The sequence below is a fragment of the Erithacus rubecula genome (assembly GCF_903797595.1).
Source record: "Erithacus rubecula genome assembly, chromosome: 2".
In the NCBI taxonomy this organism is placed as follows: domain Eukaryota; kingdom Metazoa; phylum Chordata; class Aves; order Passeriformes; family Muscicapidae; genus Erithacus; species Erithacus rubecula.
The window spans coordinates 79,148,049-79,168,006 of NC_136685.1; the positions used below are offsets into that span (position 1 = coordinate 79,148,049).

The 19,958-nt window shown below is 39.6% G+C and overlaps 1 protein-coding gene across 3 annotated transcripts in view; it reads left to right on the forward strand.

The window, feature by feature from the left end:
* PLD5 (phospholipase D family member 5) overlaps positions 1 to 19,958 on the forward strand; it is a 158,943-nt gene that overhangs the window by 136,482 nt on the left and 2,503 nt on the right. For all 3 annotated transcript variants that reach the window (XR_013773437.1, XM_079298893.1, XM_079298894.1), the window contains exons 6-9: positions 9,797 to 9,994; positions 13,208 to 13,347; positions 15,065 to 15,230; positions 18,453 to 18,567. Coding sequence is in view for 2 of the 3 variants with exons in the window: in XM_079298893.1 (XP_079155019.1) it covers positions 9,797 to 9,994; positions 13,208 to 13,347; positions 15,065 to 15,230; positions 18,453 to 18,567 (619 nt within the window). In the remaining variant the exon portion in view is untranslated. The remainder of the gene's footprint in view (positions 1 to 9,796; positions 9,995 to 13,207; positions 13,348 to 15,064; positions 15,231 to 18,452; positions 18,568 to 19,958) is intronic.

Genomic DNA, 19,958 nt, shown 5'->3' on the forward strand with positions numbered 1-19,958 from the left:
GTAGCATTATCAGACTTGAGAATTTTGGATGGGTTCTGAAAGTGTTTAGAGAACTGGAGGCATGAAGGAATTTGCTGCCAGAACACAAACTGTACACCACTGCACATAGGATAGAAAATCATCCATAAAAGTGCATGCAAAAGAGGAGACAGCTTTTAAGACCTCTTCTGCTATCTTGAAGCAAATACTGTGGTGAATAGACAGCACTGGTGAGCTGTGCTTGCACGAGTCCATGACCTAGGGATAAGATTCAGTAGCCTAAAAGTTAAGCTGTTGAAATTTATAAAAGCTATTTGGGAGGATCTCCCAGAAACTGCATCACAAGTAGCTCAACTGGCAGTTGTCTTGCCTTAAAAAAAATAAAAATAAAATAAAGACATTGATCACTGATGAAAATTGTTTTTAGGCACATCTTTATAAAGTCTGTTTGCAACAATCTACACAGGGGTAGTTGGAAATAACCAGTAAACTTATATGGATATTAAAAAAATTGTAAATCCACCACTTTCCCAAAAATCTGATTTATGTTATGCTGAAAGAAACTTCTTCATTAAACTCCAGCTGAATCTCTGATGGGGGAGCTAATAGCACCATAGTCTATTCTGTCATCTTCCACAAGAATTTGCTGGCAACTAATCCTGGTCAGCAATGTTAACAAATGGAGACAGAGTCCTCTCACAGGGATTTAGTTATTAGCATGCCCCATCAGATCAGTCTTGTTCAACTAAACAATTAAAATAACAACATTAAAATAATCATGAAAGTGTATTCCCAATATGTGATTCTGCCCACGCACACACACTTTGATATTGCACAGATGACAGTTGCCTCCTAGAAAAATGTCTTTATTCAGAGCTGCCTGAACTCCAAAAGGTTCCCAGATGGAGCCCAGTCACCTCCTGCTTGAAAGTTTGAATCCTTTCATGGAAAACTGGATTTGGTATTGTCCTTTGAAAAAGACTCACAGTAAATCAGTCTGAAATACCATGGCATAAATCTCCACGGGTCGGGGTAAGGAGGGATAATCATTTCAGTCATTTTATAAAAGACAAATGATTCTGCAGTTCAGAATAAAATCTCATTTTTCTATACCCATAAGTCATCAAGCAGAACAAAATAGATTCTAACAAAGCATTCCTTCCATATGAATGTGCAGCATTAATGTCATCACTAACCTTTTCAGATTTTGATACTGTCGTCATAAGCATCAAGGCTTGGTTTAGAAGTCATCATGCAGTCACCTTTCTTAACTTTTCTAAGTAAACAGCAGTCATCAAAACAGTGAAGTCATTGACGTTTCCCTGGAACTGCTCAGTGGAAAACTATTAATCCCTGCATGAGGGAGGTGTATTGTGCAGGCAGTGCCTGCCAACAGAATTGTGAATTGTGTCTTCAGAGAGCTGTAGAAATCATAGGAATCGTGATACGGGACAGGCGATTTTTTAAAATCAATATGGTGACTTACTAGGCATTTCTTTCAAATGTAGTGCTAGAGCACTTCACAAGAAATAGCTGAGGAAACTCACCCTGTTTAGCCTGGAGAAGAGATGACTGAGAGGATTTCATCAATGTTTGTATCACAAGGGAGGCTGTTGAGGATGGACCCAGATTCTGTAGGGTGGTGCCAAGCAATGGCTCAGGAGGCAATGGCCAGAAGCTGATGCACAGGAAATTCTACCTGGATATGAGGAAGTACTTTACTGAGTGGGTGTCTGTGTAGTGGAACAGATTGTCCAGACAGGTTGTGGAGTCTCCATCACTGGAGATATTCAAGAGCTGTCTGGGTGCCATCCTGTGCAATGTGCTCTAGGATGACTCTGGCAGGAGGGAGGCTAGACTAGATGACCTCCAGTGGATCCTTCCAGTCTTACACAGGCTCTGGCTCTGTGTTCCCAATTTTACTGTTAGAGTCAGGAGGCTGAAAAAAGATGTATTAGTTTAATTACAAGTTTTCTTCCTAGGGGCCTGTGCCAGGATCATATCTTTACAAGAGACATTGCTTCCATGTTGAAGCAGCCAGAAACCTCACAAATGTCTGAGATGGTTACTCAGGAGAAAAGGACAGAGAGCACAGTGGATTTCTAAAATAGATTTTCCTATTGACTAGCCATTGTTCTGGGGCTGCCTGTGTGCCATTTGGCTAAATTTCCTTACGTATCTAAACTGCTTGGATTTCTAGCTTGCCTCAAGGTACACTGAATTTAATCAAGGCTTGGTCAAAAATTAATTAGCACCTTTGGCCCTCTGCTTACACCAAAAAAAAACAGGTTTCTAATTCTGATCAGGTAGTCTGGAAAAGCTCAACAGTTACAGCAATAATTCATATGCAATGTCATTGTCCCTGTTTGTGTCCTCAGCATGCCTGCTACCAATCTCTATTCAGTTTGTAGAAGGAAAGCCCACTGTGTGTGTCAGTAATGTTATAAATAATGCATCCAATTAGTCAACTACATGCTGTTGCATTTCCCTGAAGGCCATGGATCTTAAAGCCCAAAAGAAACTGTACTTTGAGAGAAATGTTTAGGCATAAATGTTGCCCTTACTCTGAGATCAGCCCTTTGCACTCTCCTCTCTCTGTTGCACAGCAGAAGATGTATGAAGTCTGCCCTTTGCAGCACTGCATAGGATGAGAACAAATGCTAAGGGCTCGTGCTGTGATTTCCAGCTGTGTGAAGAGAATGTGAGATAAGGGCTGACAGGACAGGCTCTGGAGCAGGGAAGATGGGAAAAAGCTTCAGGAAGGTACACACATGTATGTGGTGAAGGAGAGTCCTTTTTCAGAAGCTAGCAGAGTCTTTCACTTCATCTGTTAGTTTTCTTATGGTTCTGCTGGAGAAGCAAATTTTTTAATGCCATGTGAATAACACAAGACTGAAATGTGGTGCATCTTGCCAGCAGTGAGGTGGGAGGCCAACACAACATGATCCTTTTCTTTCCAGCCTGCTCTTTTCTTTGACAAAACGAACAAAACTATTTCAAAAGAGGAACAGAATCAAATTAGAATTCACATTAATTAGATTTTCTTCAGTAAATCAAGAAATAAATCAAACATGATCCTGGTAAAATGTTTTCTTGCAGTTGCAAGCTTCCATTTCCCCTAAAGAAGACTCTTATGCTTGCTTTAGGGGGTAATGAAACTATAAACTGAAAATTCATTTGAAAATTATAAATTAGTCTGTGATTAGGCCAAGTGATATAAATTATGCTGATAGATTATATGGCAATGAATTTTTAACTGATTCAGTTCTGCCTTCTGGCTTGCTCTGACAATTAGCCATGTGTCAGGCTTAGTTTGTTAGTAAGTTTAAATAACAGCTGTAAAAAGCCCAAACTTGTACTCACAATTCTGTGGTAGAGTCTATGTAAACAGAGTGGTCCATGGTTTAAACAAACTATATTTTAACTTTTTCTACGGACAAATTTATTTTTGCTAAGTTTTTCGTATCAATAGAACAGATGGCTGCAAAAGAAAAATCATGATAAGGCTTCTTTCTAATGTGATGAGGACACTGGGATTTTCTGCTTTTTTCTGCTCAAACCTCACCATTTTTAAACAAACCCCCTTCTGCCTGGGTGCCTAACTTGCTTTATGTCTCAGCAGCAGTACTTTTCAGCAGAAATTAAATGCTAAGCCTGTCTTTTTTTTCTCAGCATGATTTTCTTAAGATCAGGGTGCTGTGAAAAATGATGGTGTGGCTGAAGTGAAGTGGAAATTAGAGCATCACTGTGCAGTTCTGTTTTCTTTGCCTATGGACTGAAAAAAAGGAAATACAAGAATTAGCAGCTTCTCAAAGATCTTCTCTGCCTTGTCATGGCAGATTTTTGTCATTAGGTAATATCAGTAAAAATAGCATACGAAGTTGTAACTTCTTGGGACTTTATTCTGCATGAACTACAGCTCCAAGTCTATCAAATGTACTTCCTAAAGATGAGAATTAAAGACCAGTGGACTGCTGCTGGCTGACAATTCAAATTTATCAGCTTCAGTGGCACAGTCAGTCCACTTACACCACTTCCTTTCCTTTAGTAAAAACGTGTCATGGTTTTATAATGACATTCACTTCCAACGCTGGGTGCACTCCCTATCAAATGCATCACCTTTTCTTGGTCACATGCTAAGATTTATTTCCAGCACATTGGCATGAGTGACAGTTTTCCATTTTCAGTGATGAGATTGAGTTCTTGGCTCAGGCTGAAATTTCGTTCTTTTGTCATCTTTTGTGAAAAGGCTTTTTTTTCTAGTTCATTAGAAATTCTGCCTGGTAATTATTTTCAAATTACTTAAAACCAACATGATAGAAAATTAACCTTTAGCCTTAGATGACAAATTTAAAACCTACAAAACCATAGGACATAGGCCAGGCACAAGAGAGATCCAAGTGCAAGGCTCACAAAGTAATTAATTTGAGAATGGTTGAGAACTGAATGTATGATTTTAAAAATACCATTGATTCAATAAAAGTGTCTATAAAAAACAGGAAAGTTGCCAATTAACCAATGAAACAGTTAATCTTAAATTTTAATCTGTTTTAATTCCGTAAGTAGTATTCAAAAGCAAATTGTGGTTGTCAAAAAACAGGGAATTCAAGTAAGAACATTTATTGTGCCCTAGATGGCATCCAAAGATGCTGTTAATTTAGATTTATTCACTTTCCAATAGTTTAAGCTAGATAGAGTTTTAACAGCTTCCTGAGAATTTCCCAATATCAATGTAGCTCCCATTTTCTTAGCAACACAAGAAGAAAAGGTGGAACTTGGAGCAGAAGCAGGACTGAGCTGGATTTGTATTTCACTGAATTAATTTTGATTTTAACATAACAAAGTGTGAAGTCTCTGTACTGCATTACTAGCGAAGCATAGGAGGAAGATTTTTGTCTCGGAATGTAAGGGTAGGCTGCAGTTTCTATGAAGTGTTAGCTGAGGCACATCCTTTTGTTGTTGTGGTGGACTGTAATACCTGCAGAGGTTTTGTGAGAGAGGGGCCAGGCAGTGCTACAGCTTTCTCATCCTGTTCAGCATCAGGTTGCAGGTTTGGTTTACATCAAAATGAGGGCAGCCTGAACGGGGTCATCACACTGAGTGCATTTGTGATTAGCACTACTCCTGGCAGCCTCATCCAGCAAAGTGTGCTACAACAGTCACAGCAAACAGCTCTGCACAAAGAAACACTCCTGCCTTTCTCAGACCTCTGACTCACTCTGTTGATAGTCACTCCCATCAAAATGCCCTTCTCCTCCTGCACTGCTGCCATAAGCCACCCTTTGGCTGTCACCTGTGCCTGGCATGGGATGGGCACACATATCTGCTCAGCAGGTTTTGGCTGAGAGATAAAGAATAGCTGCACACAGGCAGCCTTCAGTGGTGCTATGTATGACTGGGAAATATTCACTCAGTCTTAAAGGATACTGCATGAAGACATAAGGGAGGTCTGCAGTAGGGGTCAGGTAAACCTGAAAATGGAAAAGAAAGTATGTTTGGAGTGGCAGGTAACTGGATAATTAGAACAGATTTTATGAAAAGATTAGTGTACCACTGTAAATATCTGTGATTTGGCTTAAGCTGATAATGATTGTATTTATAATTGTATAATACTTTTTCTTTAGAAGCTATTGAAATCATAGGCTTTAGTAATTGATTTATCAGTATGGAATGCTTTGTGTTACTCCATTAGTTTACCGTGTTGAGGTTCTGGCTTTGCTCAGTCATTAGTTTACAAACTCATCATTAAAAAAAACAGATGCTCAAATGCACAGTTAAATACATTTTCAAACACAGGCAAATAGCAGATGCATACACTATCCTGTATACCAAAAGTCTACTTTAGTAAATTTTGTGTGCAATAGGCCACCTCTATTAATCCAGAGTTGCTGTAGCACAGACAATGGATTCATTCCTGGCATCTGCCAGTGGCCAGACTTTTTGGGCAAATGGCATTTCCTGCCTGAGGAGAGCTGCCTGTTGTTTACAGGATCAGGTTTGGGTGTGAACAACTACTAAAAAGTTTTTCTTTAAACAAGGGGTTTTCTAAAGCTTCCTGCTACATTTGCCACAACTCAGATATGGCAAGCTGTGAACCAGATTGTGCCACTCTTATGTAGGTCAAATGGTACCTTGCCTACACAGTGGGGTTGTCTCTCAGAGTGTAGCTCAAGGTAAATAAAAAATGAGCTGTCTGGTCTGCAGAGTGCAGGGTAAGGACACATGGCACACCCTCTCTGGCTGTGACCCAAACGTACCTGAAAAGTCCTGCTAACACTGTTCCTCAGTGTCAGGATCTTACACTGCTCTGTGGCCACAGCCTGGATTGTTCAAGTCATTTTCCCATGTTTTTTTTTTTTTTTTTCATAGTATGCCTATGAATGTACATGGAAAAAGAATAAGAAAAAAATCCTGTTTGTGAAATGCTGCTTTTTGTCCAATTTAGTAAGGAATTCCTCCCCTTCTCATAAAAATTACTGTTTTTCTATCTAGTTCATATTAATTACTTTTCACAGCTTAACTGAGTTCTGTAGTTAGAGTATCAGTGTACAGTGGGAGGAAACTACATTTCTTAAGCCAAGTATAATTATTCACTTTTCTGGTGCTTTAAGAAAGCCCTTATTGGCAAAATAGTCAAACAAGAATTTGGTAATCTTTAACAGTTGCTCTACACAAATGTAAATGGCATAGGGAAAAACAAGGAAAACCAGCTCCCATAATTTTCATTCTTTGATTAGAGCATGCATGGTAGTTCTTAAAGAGGAAAAGAAACCTGCTCAAGAGAGGACACAAAATTCTCTATGCAGATAACCATTCCTTTCCCCAGACCCTGGTACATGCCCTAGAAATGTCACTCACAAGCAACTGTACCAGCTTTACCATCCAAAACCTTTTGTTCCATTTTGAGGTAATCAAATTTGTGACTCTGTATTTTCATTTGACTTTATCTTGATTAGTTTCATTAAAGTTTTCATTTTTTGAGATCTTCTTCACTTTAGTTTTTCAGTGACATTTTCATTACTGTATTGATTGCTCTTAAAATGCAGGATGAAGAAATACTTCCCTTGCCTTAAGAGCTCCTGCCCTGAAGATTTTTACCTTAACAGATACTTCAAATGATGCTTAGCTGAAGGTTTCCATGATGACAAGCCAGGGAGCAACACTCAGATTTTGATTCTTACAATGCTTCACCTCTGAGACTACTAAAAAAAAGTCTGTAATGACAGCAACTCTCAAATGGAAGGGAAAGTCTTTTCCCTTATCTAGATGTCATACCATTTCATACAGAATCTGTCATTACCACATCCTTGCTGCCCCCTATGCCTCCAGGATTATAGGGTTCATGATTAAGAGGAAGAGTATGGGGGTAAAACTAGGCTCGGTGTAGAAGGTGCTTCTGAAACAGGTTTTTTGTCTCTAAACTCATTTCTTTCACACGAAAGGAGAAGGTGGGGGTTTACTGCGTACCTATATTGTTTGCATTTCAAGGGGATGTATCACACCTAGGCTGAAAGGGTCACAAAGTGACAGGCTCTCATCTAAACCGGTTTCTTAAGAAAATTCGGTTTGTGCAGCAGGCATCAGAGTCGCCATCTGCCCTCTTCCCATAGCTTTGAATCTGCCGTTCAGGGTGAGTCAAATTTGAACCTAAATTTATAAAAGCTTAATGAAAACAAGCAGCAGAGGATATCTGTGTTTTCCCAGCGAGGGAAAGGAGGAGCCCTTTCTCTATCGTGTATTAGGGAATCCCCATGGGGAAAAGCTCTTGCAACAGCTTCAGAAGCAGGAAAAGCTTTGATCAGTGCTTTGAGGAGCCGGCTGGAACACCTTGGGAAGGCGGCGTGCATTGCTGCGCTGCGAGCAGATCCCGGCTGCGGCCGTGGTGTGAGGCTGTTCTGCGGGACGGGCTCGGTGCTCTGTGCCCCACGGCGAGCCTGATGCTGCCTTGGCTAATGCTCCAGCTACGTGTGAGCTGGGAAAGGCACATTTAACAAAGTGCATTAGTGCCCCGGCTGCCTCCCCATCTCTACATGAGGAGCCACTTAGGCAGGAGGGCAATCTCTTAATTCACAGGGAGGGGACACACTGCAGGCACTCCTGTTGCGAGGAGAGCTGCTCATGCAGATGCGATCCTGGCAGCTTCTGGTGTGCAGTGAGGACCTTTCATCTTTCCTTTTCAAAGAAGGGATAAAGTGGAATGGTAATAATGGGACTGATAAATGAAAGGAAGACTGTAACCACGTAATTATGTCAGAATCAACTAACAGCCATGAAAAGCCGATTAAAGCACATTATGCAGATACATGTAACAGAGTACTATTAGCAAGTCCTCTGCAGTGGCATGCCTGGCAATTAAGAGAGCTGTATTGGCAGCACAGAGTGAAAACAGTGATAATGTATAGTTAAAAATATTTGGAGACAAATAGTGCCCAGACTATGGGGATGGCCTAGAGCTGAATACAGGAGCATCCTCAAGGATGCCAGCACCCAGGGGAAAAATTAAAGATGTTATTCCAAATAGATTCTTCAGCTAGGATGTTGGTCATATTTATATTTAGTATCAAAATTAATTTACTGGCTTAGCCAGAAATTAAAGGCTGCAGTGCAGTATGTCTGGTTTTTCCAACTCTCCACAAATTTCAGTTTGTGCACAGATTAAAGACGTTTGCAGATATTTTTTGATTTAGCTAGTAATGATATGAAGTCTTGTTCCTGTGGTTGCTACTATTTGGCAAATATTTAGGAAGAAGATAGCCCAGTGTTGTGCATTCGTAGGTATGTGGTATTTCCAGGCTGGGGACATAAAGAATGTGTCACCCATCAAATTTCCTTCTCACTGGATTATTGGTGTTCATTGTTTCTGCTCACCCACCACAGAAAGAGTCAAGGTTCACATCCATCCTTTGCTTTCCCTCTGCCCACTCCTGCAGAATGGTTCTCATTTTCAGTCAGTGAGAATTGCACTGGAACAAGCTCTGAGATATCATCAGTGTGGGGTTCAGAGTTCCCACAGGCTTTGCAGAAAGATATGCTTTTACCAGAAACTGTTCTGTGTGACCATGGAGATCTCATCTAAGGGAATAACATCAGTGGGAGTATTTTGGAGTAGAAGGGTAAGCATGCTGGAGAGTTCACATTACCCTTATTTTCTTCATCATGCCAGGCAGACTTTGCAGGCATGCTTCTGAGAGAGTTTGCCTGCAGAAAACCAGCATGGATCCTTTAAACATTTATCCTACATATGGTTTTCTAACAAAGACATGCAGATTTTCTTCTTGCTTTCCTTTAGAAGATGGCTGAACTATTATTAAATACAGGTAATGAGAGGTCAGTAGCATCCAGGCCCACACCAGTCCTTTCTTGAGCTGTTCTAAAGGAAAGGAAGAGAGTGAGCATGTGGTTACACTTTGATTACAAAAGCCAGACAATACATTCAGCACAAAATACCGTCAACAACTTAAGTACTAGGGGTATACAATTAATGAAATCTCTGCAAAAACAAGCTTTATGATGGTCAGGACACATGCTTTTACCTAAAAGAGAAGTTGACTGTGCCTGTTGAAGGCTAAAGAATTTAATTGTACTCTGCTGTCTGTATTTACTTGGGCTATTTTTTCCTCATAATTTTTGTGTGAGAATGTTGATGCTTACAAAGTACTTTCTGTGAGAGAAAAGTATCATTATCTCCCCTTTAACATGTGAAGAAACTGACACCCAGAAAACCAGGGTACCTAAGGTGATGTTTTTGTATTCTTGCTGCATACTTCCAGATCCATCAGTGAACATATCACTAATGATCCAACTTTTAATTTCACAGATGAAGGAACTTGGTGTCATCGTATACAACTGTAGCTGCCTGGTCCTGGATTTACAAAGGATATTTGCCCTGTATAGCTCATTAAGGTACAAGAATAAAATACCTCCAAGCTGGTCTAAGAGACTCTATGGAGTGTATGATACTCAGAATAAACTGACACTGCAGCTGAACGAGACAAAATCAGAAGCTTTTGTGTCGGTAAGTTCTGAAATGAGTTCCAGAGTGGGGAGGGGAAAGGGAAGAAACTTATTTAACCCACAAGATCTTTGGGACACCTGGAAATTTGAAATAATCATAGTGTTTTTTTTTTTTAATTCTGGTTTCTGTGACATGCAGTTTTGGGATGAAAATGCTGCAGGATTTCATTTGAGCATTATTCCATTTCCCTTTCTTTGTAATGTTCAGCACTTTTCCACTCATGTTCAGAAAACAATACAGAGACCCTTCAAATTAAATTATTTTATTTATACTAATAGATAGAACATGAATGACTGGGAGTAAATGAACCATTAGTCAGACACAGAAAGTTATACAGAATAAGCTTGATACCAGAGCTTGCATTTTCATCAATGTAATTCATAAGGATTCCCCCTATTGCAAAGCATATGTACTTCTGTACAAGATCATCTACTTCATCTTTATTTTTAAATGACATTTCAAAACTTCTGAAATTCAAACAGTGATCCCCATGGAAGCACTGTCTGTGCACGTATTTTTAATGCAAATAAACTGAGTCCTCAATCTTGCCAGTGTTGTAGCAAAACTGGGAAAAAGTAGTCAGTGAGACAGATGATGGAAGATGTGGAGTGTCATTCATTTTGGGGGTAATTACAAGTGTAAATCACCCCTCAAAATCAAGAATATAAATAAAGTTGCTGAGAGTAATTTTCCATTATCTATAAAGCAGAGGCAAAACCCTCATTGCTTTATGTTATGTCTAAACCAACAAAACACATATAGCCCTCTATTAAGTTGTACAGCCACTGGCATCAGATGGTGCAGATGGGTGGTCATACAGGACAGGGTCCCCTTCACCTACTGGGTGCCAGGCATTGTTCCTCTGTGCAGGATTTTTCATACTCCTACAATTAATGGACAGACAGAAAACTATTTTGGAGTGAAAATGTGGAAGTGCCTAAGACAGGATTAATAGTGGCTTGAAGAAATGGACACTTTCTTTGGTTCTGGAGAATCTTAAGGACTAGCTTAAATGAGAGACAGACTTTTGGACAGTTTGCTAATGCACTGTGAAATGAAATCCTACTGCTTTCTAAGAAATATGTAAGAAATGGAGAAATCCTGCTGAAAGTCATTCCTGGAGGGGAACACAGAATGGAAAGCAGGTTAAGGCCCAGTTTAAGGAATCTGGAATCTTAGACAAAGGCAGATGGAGTGAGACACTACATTTTCTTTCAGTTTGCAGAGTGTTCCCTTCCTCCCTGTGATTTTTTATTTTCCTGTGGGGAAGGAAGCCTCTTCTCTTGGTATTTCACTTCAGAAAACAAAAGGAAGGACTCAGCAGTACTCAGAAGCTCAAATCACTGAAGTCCAACTCCAAGACCTACCTGAATTTGTATCCACAGCCACTTGGGCTTGTTCTTCCTTCCCAAAAGCAGGCTCTTCCATAAATTTCTCACTTACTAGAAAATTCTCAGTGTTTGCCAGCATGACCCTCTGAAGTGCAATCCTGGGGTTGCTTGGACTGACTTGGTGGGCTGAGTGTTAAGGCTGCTGTGTGTTCCTGAGCTGATGATCAGAAAGAAGTTCCCAGGAGCCAGGCTGCTGCCACCCTGTGGGTTTGGGATAGCACACCCTGAGCAGGGGCATGGAAAGGTGCTGTTCCCAGCCAGAATAAAGGCCTGTTCCTGGTAGGTGAAGAGCAGGAACAAGGGGGTACTTGATCAGAACAGCAAGTGCTGCACAACATGAAGAGAAGTCCTAAACCAGTCCATGTCTGTGGGGCAGGGATCAGCTGTGCCTCAGAAGAACAAGTGGAATGCCAAAGCACACTGCTAAAGTGAAAGTTTTTACTGAGATTTTTCTTCTAATTATCTTCAAGAACTCTTTCACTTTCTGATAATTATATTGAATGCATTCAAGAAAGACAAGTGCATGAGAATTTCTTTATTCAGCTGTTCTGTGCCTTAAAAGTTCAAGAAAATAATGGAAGTGTTCAGAATAACATCTCGGTGCAATAACCTCCGAAAAGTTTCAGATAATTGAAATAAGTTATATTTAATTATTCAACTATAATCACTTTACACTTTTTTCTTGAGTTTAAATTCATTTTTTGAAAACATATTTCAATGTTTGTGCTATATGAAACAAGCTTAATACACAGTCATTGATTTTTTTGGTTATACTTGGGAATCATGGCTTAATGTTGCTTAGCAACAAATTCATCTTTCAGACTGGTTGATAAAGTGTAAGAGGTTTTGGTTTTTTAGTGTTCAGGAATGAATCTGGAATACTGGTCTTGAAATCTTTCTATGGTTAATTTTCTAGTATTTTCTGTATTGGTTGTAGTAAATCCTTAAGCACACCAGTCAGTAATAAGAAGCCACTGTGATAGGCAGTGTACTGAAATTAGGGAAGACTAATAAAGCCCCTGGGATCTGTCCCTAAAGGAAAGGCACCCATCTGGATGTCAGCTGGAACCCAAGCAAGTAACAGAGGTGAGAAGGTGATACAGTGGCAGGAAAACAGCTGTTGCAGCTGAGTTAAAGTGCCTTTGACAACCTCTGTCCCAGGAATGAAGTTGTTCTCTGCAAGCAACTTGGAAGAGGGGTTCACTTTTCTCTCCCTGCTTGTCCAACACAGCAGAATGTCCTGGTCACATCTCCCACGGATGAGCAATTTCCAGTGGCTTCACCTTGCCTTTGACAGCCCCGATAGAAGGCAGAAGAGCTGCAGTCTGGGCTTGCCAGTTACCAGATCTGTACTGAGTAATTTATACCTGAAGCTTGGATTTAAAGATTAGTTTCTTACAAAACTGCAGTGTCTCCCTGCAACTGACACAAAGCACTTAATTCCTGCTCACAAGTGAAGGATCAGCTCATGTGGCAAGAACATTTGAACACTTCATCTAATAGAAACCAGTCCTGGGGCTCTTTGGAACAAAATTCTCTGAAATGTAACTTCAATTACAGCTTCTTTGATGACAGCAGATGTTTTGAAGTCTGTGTCTTCTGCATTTTACCCACAGTTACATCTAAATGGTGAGGCTTTTGAGGGCCAAATGAGCAAGTAGCTCACCTTTGTAGCTTTGAGTATTCTAGAAGGATGGCTGAAGGTATTAATTAATAATCTCTGCTAAAATAATGGATACTACTTATCATCTCAGGAAGACTGAGGGAGAGAAAAATTAAATCAATTATTATTTATGCCATATTTGAACTTTTCCTTTCACAGAACTCCCCTAAACTCTTCTGCCCCAAGGACCGAGTCCTGGATATTGAAGCTATCTACAGTGTGATAGATGATGCCAAGCAGTTTGTGTACATTGCTGTCATGGACTACTTGCCCATTGTCATCGACACCAATGCCAAAAGGTGAGTGTCCAGGTCCAGGCCCAGCTGGTTACCCTAATGCCAGTAGGGTCTTCTGGAGAAAGTGAACCCACAGGAGATTAGTTACTACTGTGCACCAATTTCTTGGGGCCCAATTCTGCTCTTATTGAAATCAGTGAGAGTCCTGCCATTGACTTAAATGGGAGCAGAATTGGGACCTAAGAGGACATTTCCAGTTCTGGGTCCTAAGCTTTGGATCTGCCTGTTGAAGGAGATCAGAAATTATCTAGTCTGACCATCTGCACGTGACTGAGACCCAGGAGTATAACAGTCTGCTCATACATGAATCCTATTTCTTATACTATGATATTGACTATGCTGAGACCACAGCTACTGGCATGTTATATGTATCATGCAGATATTCTGCATGACAGAAGGCATGTGTGTGTTAAGAGAGAAATAATGTGTTATGACTAGTATACAGTGTGGGGAAAGTCATTATCTTACTGGCATACACATATAAACAAAAATTCCCAATTCAGAATAGATAACATTTGAATGATATCACAGTTTGGTTAACTGAGAGGTGCTAAAACCAAACAAAACCACATAATTTTCACTAGCCAGTTTGTATGGACCATTAAAAAGCACTCATGGGCCCAAAACTGGAGTCAGAGTGCATCCAGAATAGTGCATCAGGAGGCAGGTATCCACTAGTCCCTCCTACTCTTGATAATGCTCACAATGAATTTAGAATCTAGCAAAGTCTGCTATTCCATTTATGCATTTTATTTGAACACAGTTAAGCCAAATTAAGCTTGTGGTTATGTACTCTTCTATTTAGAGCTGTTCTGTTAAAATTTTTCAAAAAATAATTTTCATATGAGTGATACCAAGCATAAACTGTTTTAAGTCTATGAGAGAGTTTTTCCAATGAACTCATTATGTGCAGACTCCATCACAGGGAAAGAATTATGGACAATGCTGTAGGAGCCTCAGTTTCATGATACGTATCCCTCCTACTTCTCCTTTGTGTTGGAAAGCATCTGAGTGTGTAGAACCACTACAGTGTTGCATTTTATCTCCTATACTCCTCCTTACTTTATTCTCATGGTGGAAGAATTCAGAAATTTACTGGATTAGGGAGATGCAGGGCAGCCACCTGTGTGAATTCTTCAACGTTTTTCCTTCATGGCTTTGTGTTTGAGGCACTGCCCTAGCTTCTCTGCCTTGCCAGCTCCCAGTTCATGCTTGTAAGTTATTTTCTGGCATGGTAGAGCTCAGATTTCATTAGCCCAGATGTTTTGATGCTGCTGGTATGCATTTTTCTTTGTTTCATTCTCCCTGCCCTGCTCCCATCAAATGTCAGGAATACAAAGCTATCTGTCAGTTGTGAGAATGGCACCATGGAAGCCACCATCCCATTCCTGGCAGAGTTTCTGCAATCCTCATCAGGACAAAACAGCGTCCACCTTCAGTGACCCGTCTCATCTGCGGCTCCTGAAGGATGCAGGCACGCTGCACAGCAGCTCTGTTTCCCCAGGAGGAAATGACAGAAGGCATTCCAGTCCCCAGCCTGCACGGTCCCAGTGCACAAGGGATGTCAGTCAGGGAGAGATCCGGTGTTCCAGTCCCCTGACCTGGGAAAAATCCCGTGTGACCATGGCTGGGCTGGCCAGCAGCGCCCTCTGGCTGCGGCTCTCCCAAACTTTTTAAAGTTTCAAAGGTTCTCTGCAAACTTTGTCTTCTTTCTCCACAGGTACTGGCCGTATTTAGATGGGAAGATAAGAGAAGCATTAGTTTTGCGAAGTATTAAAGTACGACTTCTCATAAGTTTCTCAAGAGACACAGATCCCCTTACTTTTAACTTTGTTTCATCTCTGAAAGCTATTTGCACTGAAGTTCCAAGCTGTAGTTTGAAAGTTGTAAGTATAATCCATATTGCTTTAAAATATATTCCCCACCCCACCCAAAACATAGCAACTGAGATTTTTTTTCTATTATTGTCAAAGTCTTTTAATTTAATTAAATATTAGGAAATGTAAAATATTGAACATAATTTAATAGTAACAGAATCAAAATTAAGACAAAAAATGTATCAGTGCCAAAAGGCAGTCAGTGTGGTGGACAGCCCGTGCAAAACATCACATGTGGTCTATCGCAGCAAAGCCAACAGGGTGAACTGTAGCCACTGGTCATGTTTGTATTGTGAGATAAGAGTTAATCTGACAGCACAAAAATATGATTTAGTCTGCATTCATGTAATCTTACTGTTAAGCTGTGTAAGCATGCACTCCTTCAGTAGAGTGCAAAGTGCTAGAAAAAATAATGAAGATTTTACATTAAATTTAGACTGCAAACTCAAAATTGTGAAAACCAGAAGCACCACTATGGGGCCACATTAGACGTGCAGTACAGGAAAGTGAAAAATACCATACAAATGTATTAGAGAGCAGAATGTATTGTAAGTGCTACTTCCAGTGTGGTACAATTCACTTTAATGAAATTGAGGTACACTAGAAATCAGCCACCTTGGATCTTAGGGGGGCTTTGGTGCAGTTTTATTGTTTTGTTTTGTTTTTTCAAGTAACAATTCTAAATAATCTTCTGAATTATTTTGATTTTTATTTTGATAAATTGCTAATCCTGTATATCCTTCTGGCTTTTTGAAAATTAACAACAATTCTGAATAGGAAGTACTATTTCTTATACACAATAAGTGGTATTATGCATATCTAGAAATAGCATTTTTCTTATAATATATGTTGTTATTATAAATCTCTTTAGTAAAAGAGCAGCATAAAGTGTGGTTTTAAGTAAAAAAAAAACATACATAGTTGACTTTTTTTAAGCTACTTCAATTTTAAGTAACTTCTAGCTTGCTCCATATTTATCATCAAAATTCTATTTACATATTCAAATTTTTTTCCAAGTAGTACCTAATACTTATATCCATTGCTATCTATTTACAGCAGGCAAAATCTTTTGTACAGAATTTATCTTGTCAATGACTAAATTATAAAAGGAAAAAAGAAAATTACTTCTAGACATCTGTTCTAAGTAAATAGTCCAGCTAGAGTTCTCTGTAATTTGAAAATACAAAAACAACTTCCAGTAAAAAAAATCAGCTGTAGAGGGTTACAAAGGTACAACACTAAGTCAGCTCTGTGCTGTGCATCACCTTTCCCAGCCTGGGTGAGCCACTGCCTTAAATAAACCTTGGTATGAGTAATAGCCCAAGGGTCAGAGTTTGCTGATGTGTGTATGGAGGAGAAAGAACAGGTTAACAAGGTAAAAACTAAATTACCTTTTGAACTATTGAAAACACTCCTCTTCCCTCTTGGTTCTGCTTTGGCTATGAGAAAACATAAACTAACCTCAGTGCAAAAAATACTGTCTTGCAGACATGTATTATGTGTGTTTATCTACAAAACCATTGAAATTTTAAGAGAAACCTGTTACAAATTCTGATTGAAATTATGCTTAAAATTGCTAGACTGCTGCAATACCTCTATGGCTCTGATCAAAATGCCACACACACCTGCACCACATGACCTCCTATCCCTCTGTTGTTCTGTTCTTTTGGGGATAACATATCCTACAAAGCATACTCAGTAATTTCTTGTTTTTTCATTTAACTCTTGATCCTTGTAATGTGCCTTGTCTTGATAGTTTGGCTTGAAAGTTTCCACTGAGTGCCAATGGCTGGCTGGAGCTGCAGTGTACACTGGTCTGCAATGGTCATCCTGGAGAAGGAGATGCAGATGTAATTTGTCTGTTAGATAGGAGTCTCCTCCTGATTTATTCTGGTCTCTGACCAGCCTAATGCACGTTTTGATATTGCCTCACTGCAAGTGTAGAGTTTGAAGCAGGGCACTGCAACCCTGTTACACCTGGCATTTTCAGCACCTCAGTCCCATTCATGTCCCATTAATAATTACTGGATTCAATTGAAACTGTTTTGATAATGCAAACTCAAGTGCTCTGAAGAGAATGATCACTGGAAGAACTTGCACCTAGAAAGCTTTGTCTGAGGACTAACTAAATGCTGTAAGCACACAGCCAAAGAGCAAGCAGTAACCTGCATATCACACTGCTGCTGAAGTGGGGAGCTCTGTCCTATGCTCATGTGGTCATTAAATTAAAGCTTGGATCAGGTGAAGAGCTCACCATTGTGCTTCTTGGGACCTTAATTCCCATATTCATTAAGTTTTGTGTACTTGACCCTGTAAATGCATCTTGTGTGTGTGAATGGCTGGTCTTCCTCTCAAAGGAGCAGCAGGAAGGGGCCAGATCTGCTGGGTGCAGTGCTGAACAGAGAAAGGTCTGTGCTTTTAAAGGCCCCACAGAAGTTATGACCTAGAACAAAATTGTCTGTAGACAACTGGAAAACACAAAAGAATGGCATGGAACAGACATCTATCTACAGCCAAATTATTCTTGAGCCTCCCCATGAACCTGTTTTTGACTTGTGCAGGTGTATTCTTGCTCATTTTTGTCTGGTACTGATCAGACAAGGAGTGCATATGGCTCTAAAATTTTAAACAAACAAACAAACAAATAAATAAATCTTGCTCATACTTTACTCTCTAGGACAAAACATTTGCCTGCAAAATTTTCTTTCTTCATGCCAAATTTAATCCTGAGAAGCTTCTAAGTTTCTGAAATGGCAAGTTTCCTCTTGGAAATTATGTAATGTGTGATTGCAGAGGTATTAATTCAGCTGTTGCTGTGTCTGCTGATCCCAATCCTGAAGCAGACTTCAAACCTCAGTGTCCCTTGAAAAATGAGGAAATGAGTTAAAGTTCCTGGCTCTTACCCTGGAGAACAGAAGGATTGGAGGGAGAGAGGGAGGGAGGGGGGTTTCATTTTACAGCCTTTACTACCTGGCACTGTATTGCTTTTAGCATGCAGTAGCTATATACTTTGTATAGTTCAGAATGCCAAGGCAGGAGTATCACAAACTATGAGAATTAATTGGAAATACAATGTGCAGCATTTTATTAAAGTTAATTCTTAGCAATAAAAACTTAAGCTGTTCTGTAGCACCAATTCATTTTCAATAAAGATTAGAGAACAGACTGTATTTTTTCTGTCTCTTACAGAGCAATTCTCATTAACCTGTGCTTCCTTCTATTTTATGGCAGAAATTCTTTGACCTTGAGGAAGAGAGTGCCTGCTTTCTTAAAGAACAGAAGAACACTTCTCTTCCCAAATTGAATCGTAACAAATACATGGTGACTGATGGAGCTGCGTACATTGGTAAGTAACCACATCTCATAAAATTCCAGTTTGTATCCAAAAATCTGAGATAACAACCTTATCTAGATGAGCAATGACAGCTGATATATTCTTTAGGTGAAGAAAATAGTGTTCTTTGGGAACTGGGTGATGATTGAACTTTGAGATTCTTCTCATTTAAAACCTTTTCTTTCCCTCTCAGTTGGTTTCTCTAGACCAACATTCTGCTTTCAGTATCTTAAAACAGACTGAAACCACAAATATAACACAATTTATGAAGCAGGTATGATTATTAGCATATTCTCTTGTTCTGCAATCCAATGAAGATAGCGTGTTCTCTTTTCCCCATGTTACTACTAAAGCTGTGGTCAATCCTGGCAAATACTGTACAGTTGCTGTTCATTCTCATCATCCAAAGCCTTACTGCATTTACTACAATGACATTTCAGACACTCTCCTAACATTAGGTACGTATCTAACTGGTATTTAGGGTTAAAGGCATATTCAATTAAAATTGCTGTGTGGCACCTCGGAAAAGTTCATTACCAGTCAAATGCCTACTGAATGCAGGCTGAAAACTACCTTTTGAAGAATCTGAGTCGTGTGCAAGCGGTGTAAGAAAACCACTACTGAGTTCAAGAGCAGCTGATGACATTTTTAAAATCCATGTGATGTGCTGCAGCTTGATGCTTTAGTGATCTTACTGACACACTGCCAAGGGCTTACCACCCATGATGGAAGACAGTGAGGGAGGGGAAAGGCTGCAATCCAAAAGCAAAGCCCACACACATCAACAGTGGGACATCCCAAACTGTGTAGAGATACAACTGAAATCTTCTCTGAAAAGCCCACCCTGATGGGCTTGAAACACACACCTTGTAATCCATCCAAATCGTATTTTTACATCCAGTACTGCAGCTCATTCCTCCCTCATCTCCAGAAGGTTTTATGATACCCACCTGACCCTCTCCCAGATAATTTTTTCCACTCCATTTTAAATTCTTTCATATAGCTGGATCAAATCTCAGTCCCTTGGAACACATCTACATGGCTTAGATTCTTAGCCAAGTTAGGTTTTTTCTTTCCCATTGTACTCACATCCTTAGCTACATATAAATAAAAGAAGGAAATTATCAAAGTTCTGTTAAAGTAATAAAAATGCATGCTAAGGACCAGACACATCTTTTACTTGAAAGCATAGGGAAAATTGTCCTTTGTGATGAGGTTTCAATTTACAATCCTTGACAACTTCATAATTTTGAACATTTCCTGCTGAAGTAACAGCCTTGTTTGTCCAAAATGCTGCATGTTTTAAGTGTATAATTTAAAATATTATTTAGAGTTTTAGTGAAATTAAAAAAAAAAAGTAACTAGAGTACTTGATTTACCTGTTTTCCCTTAGTTCAATTATC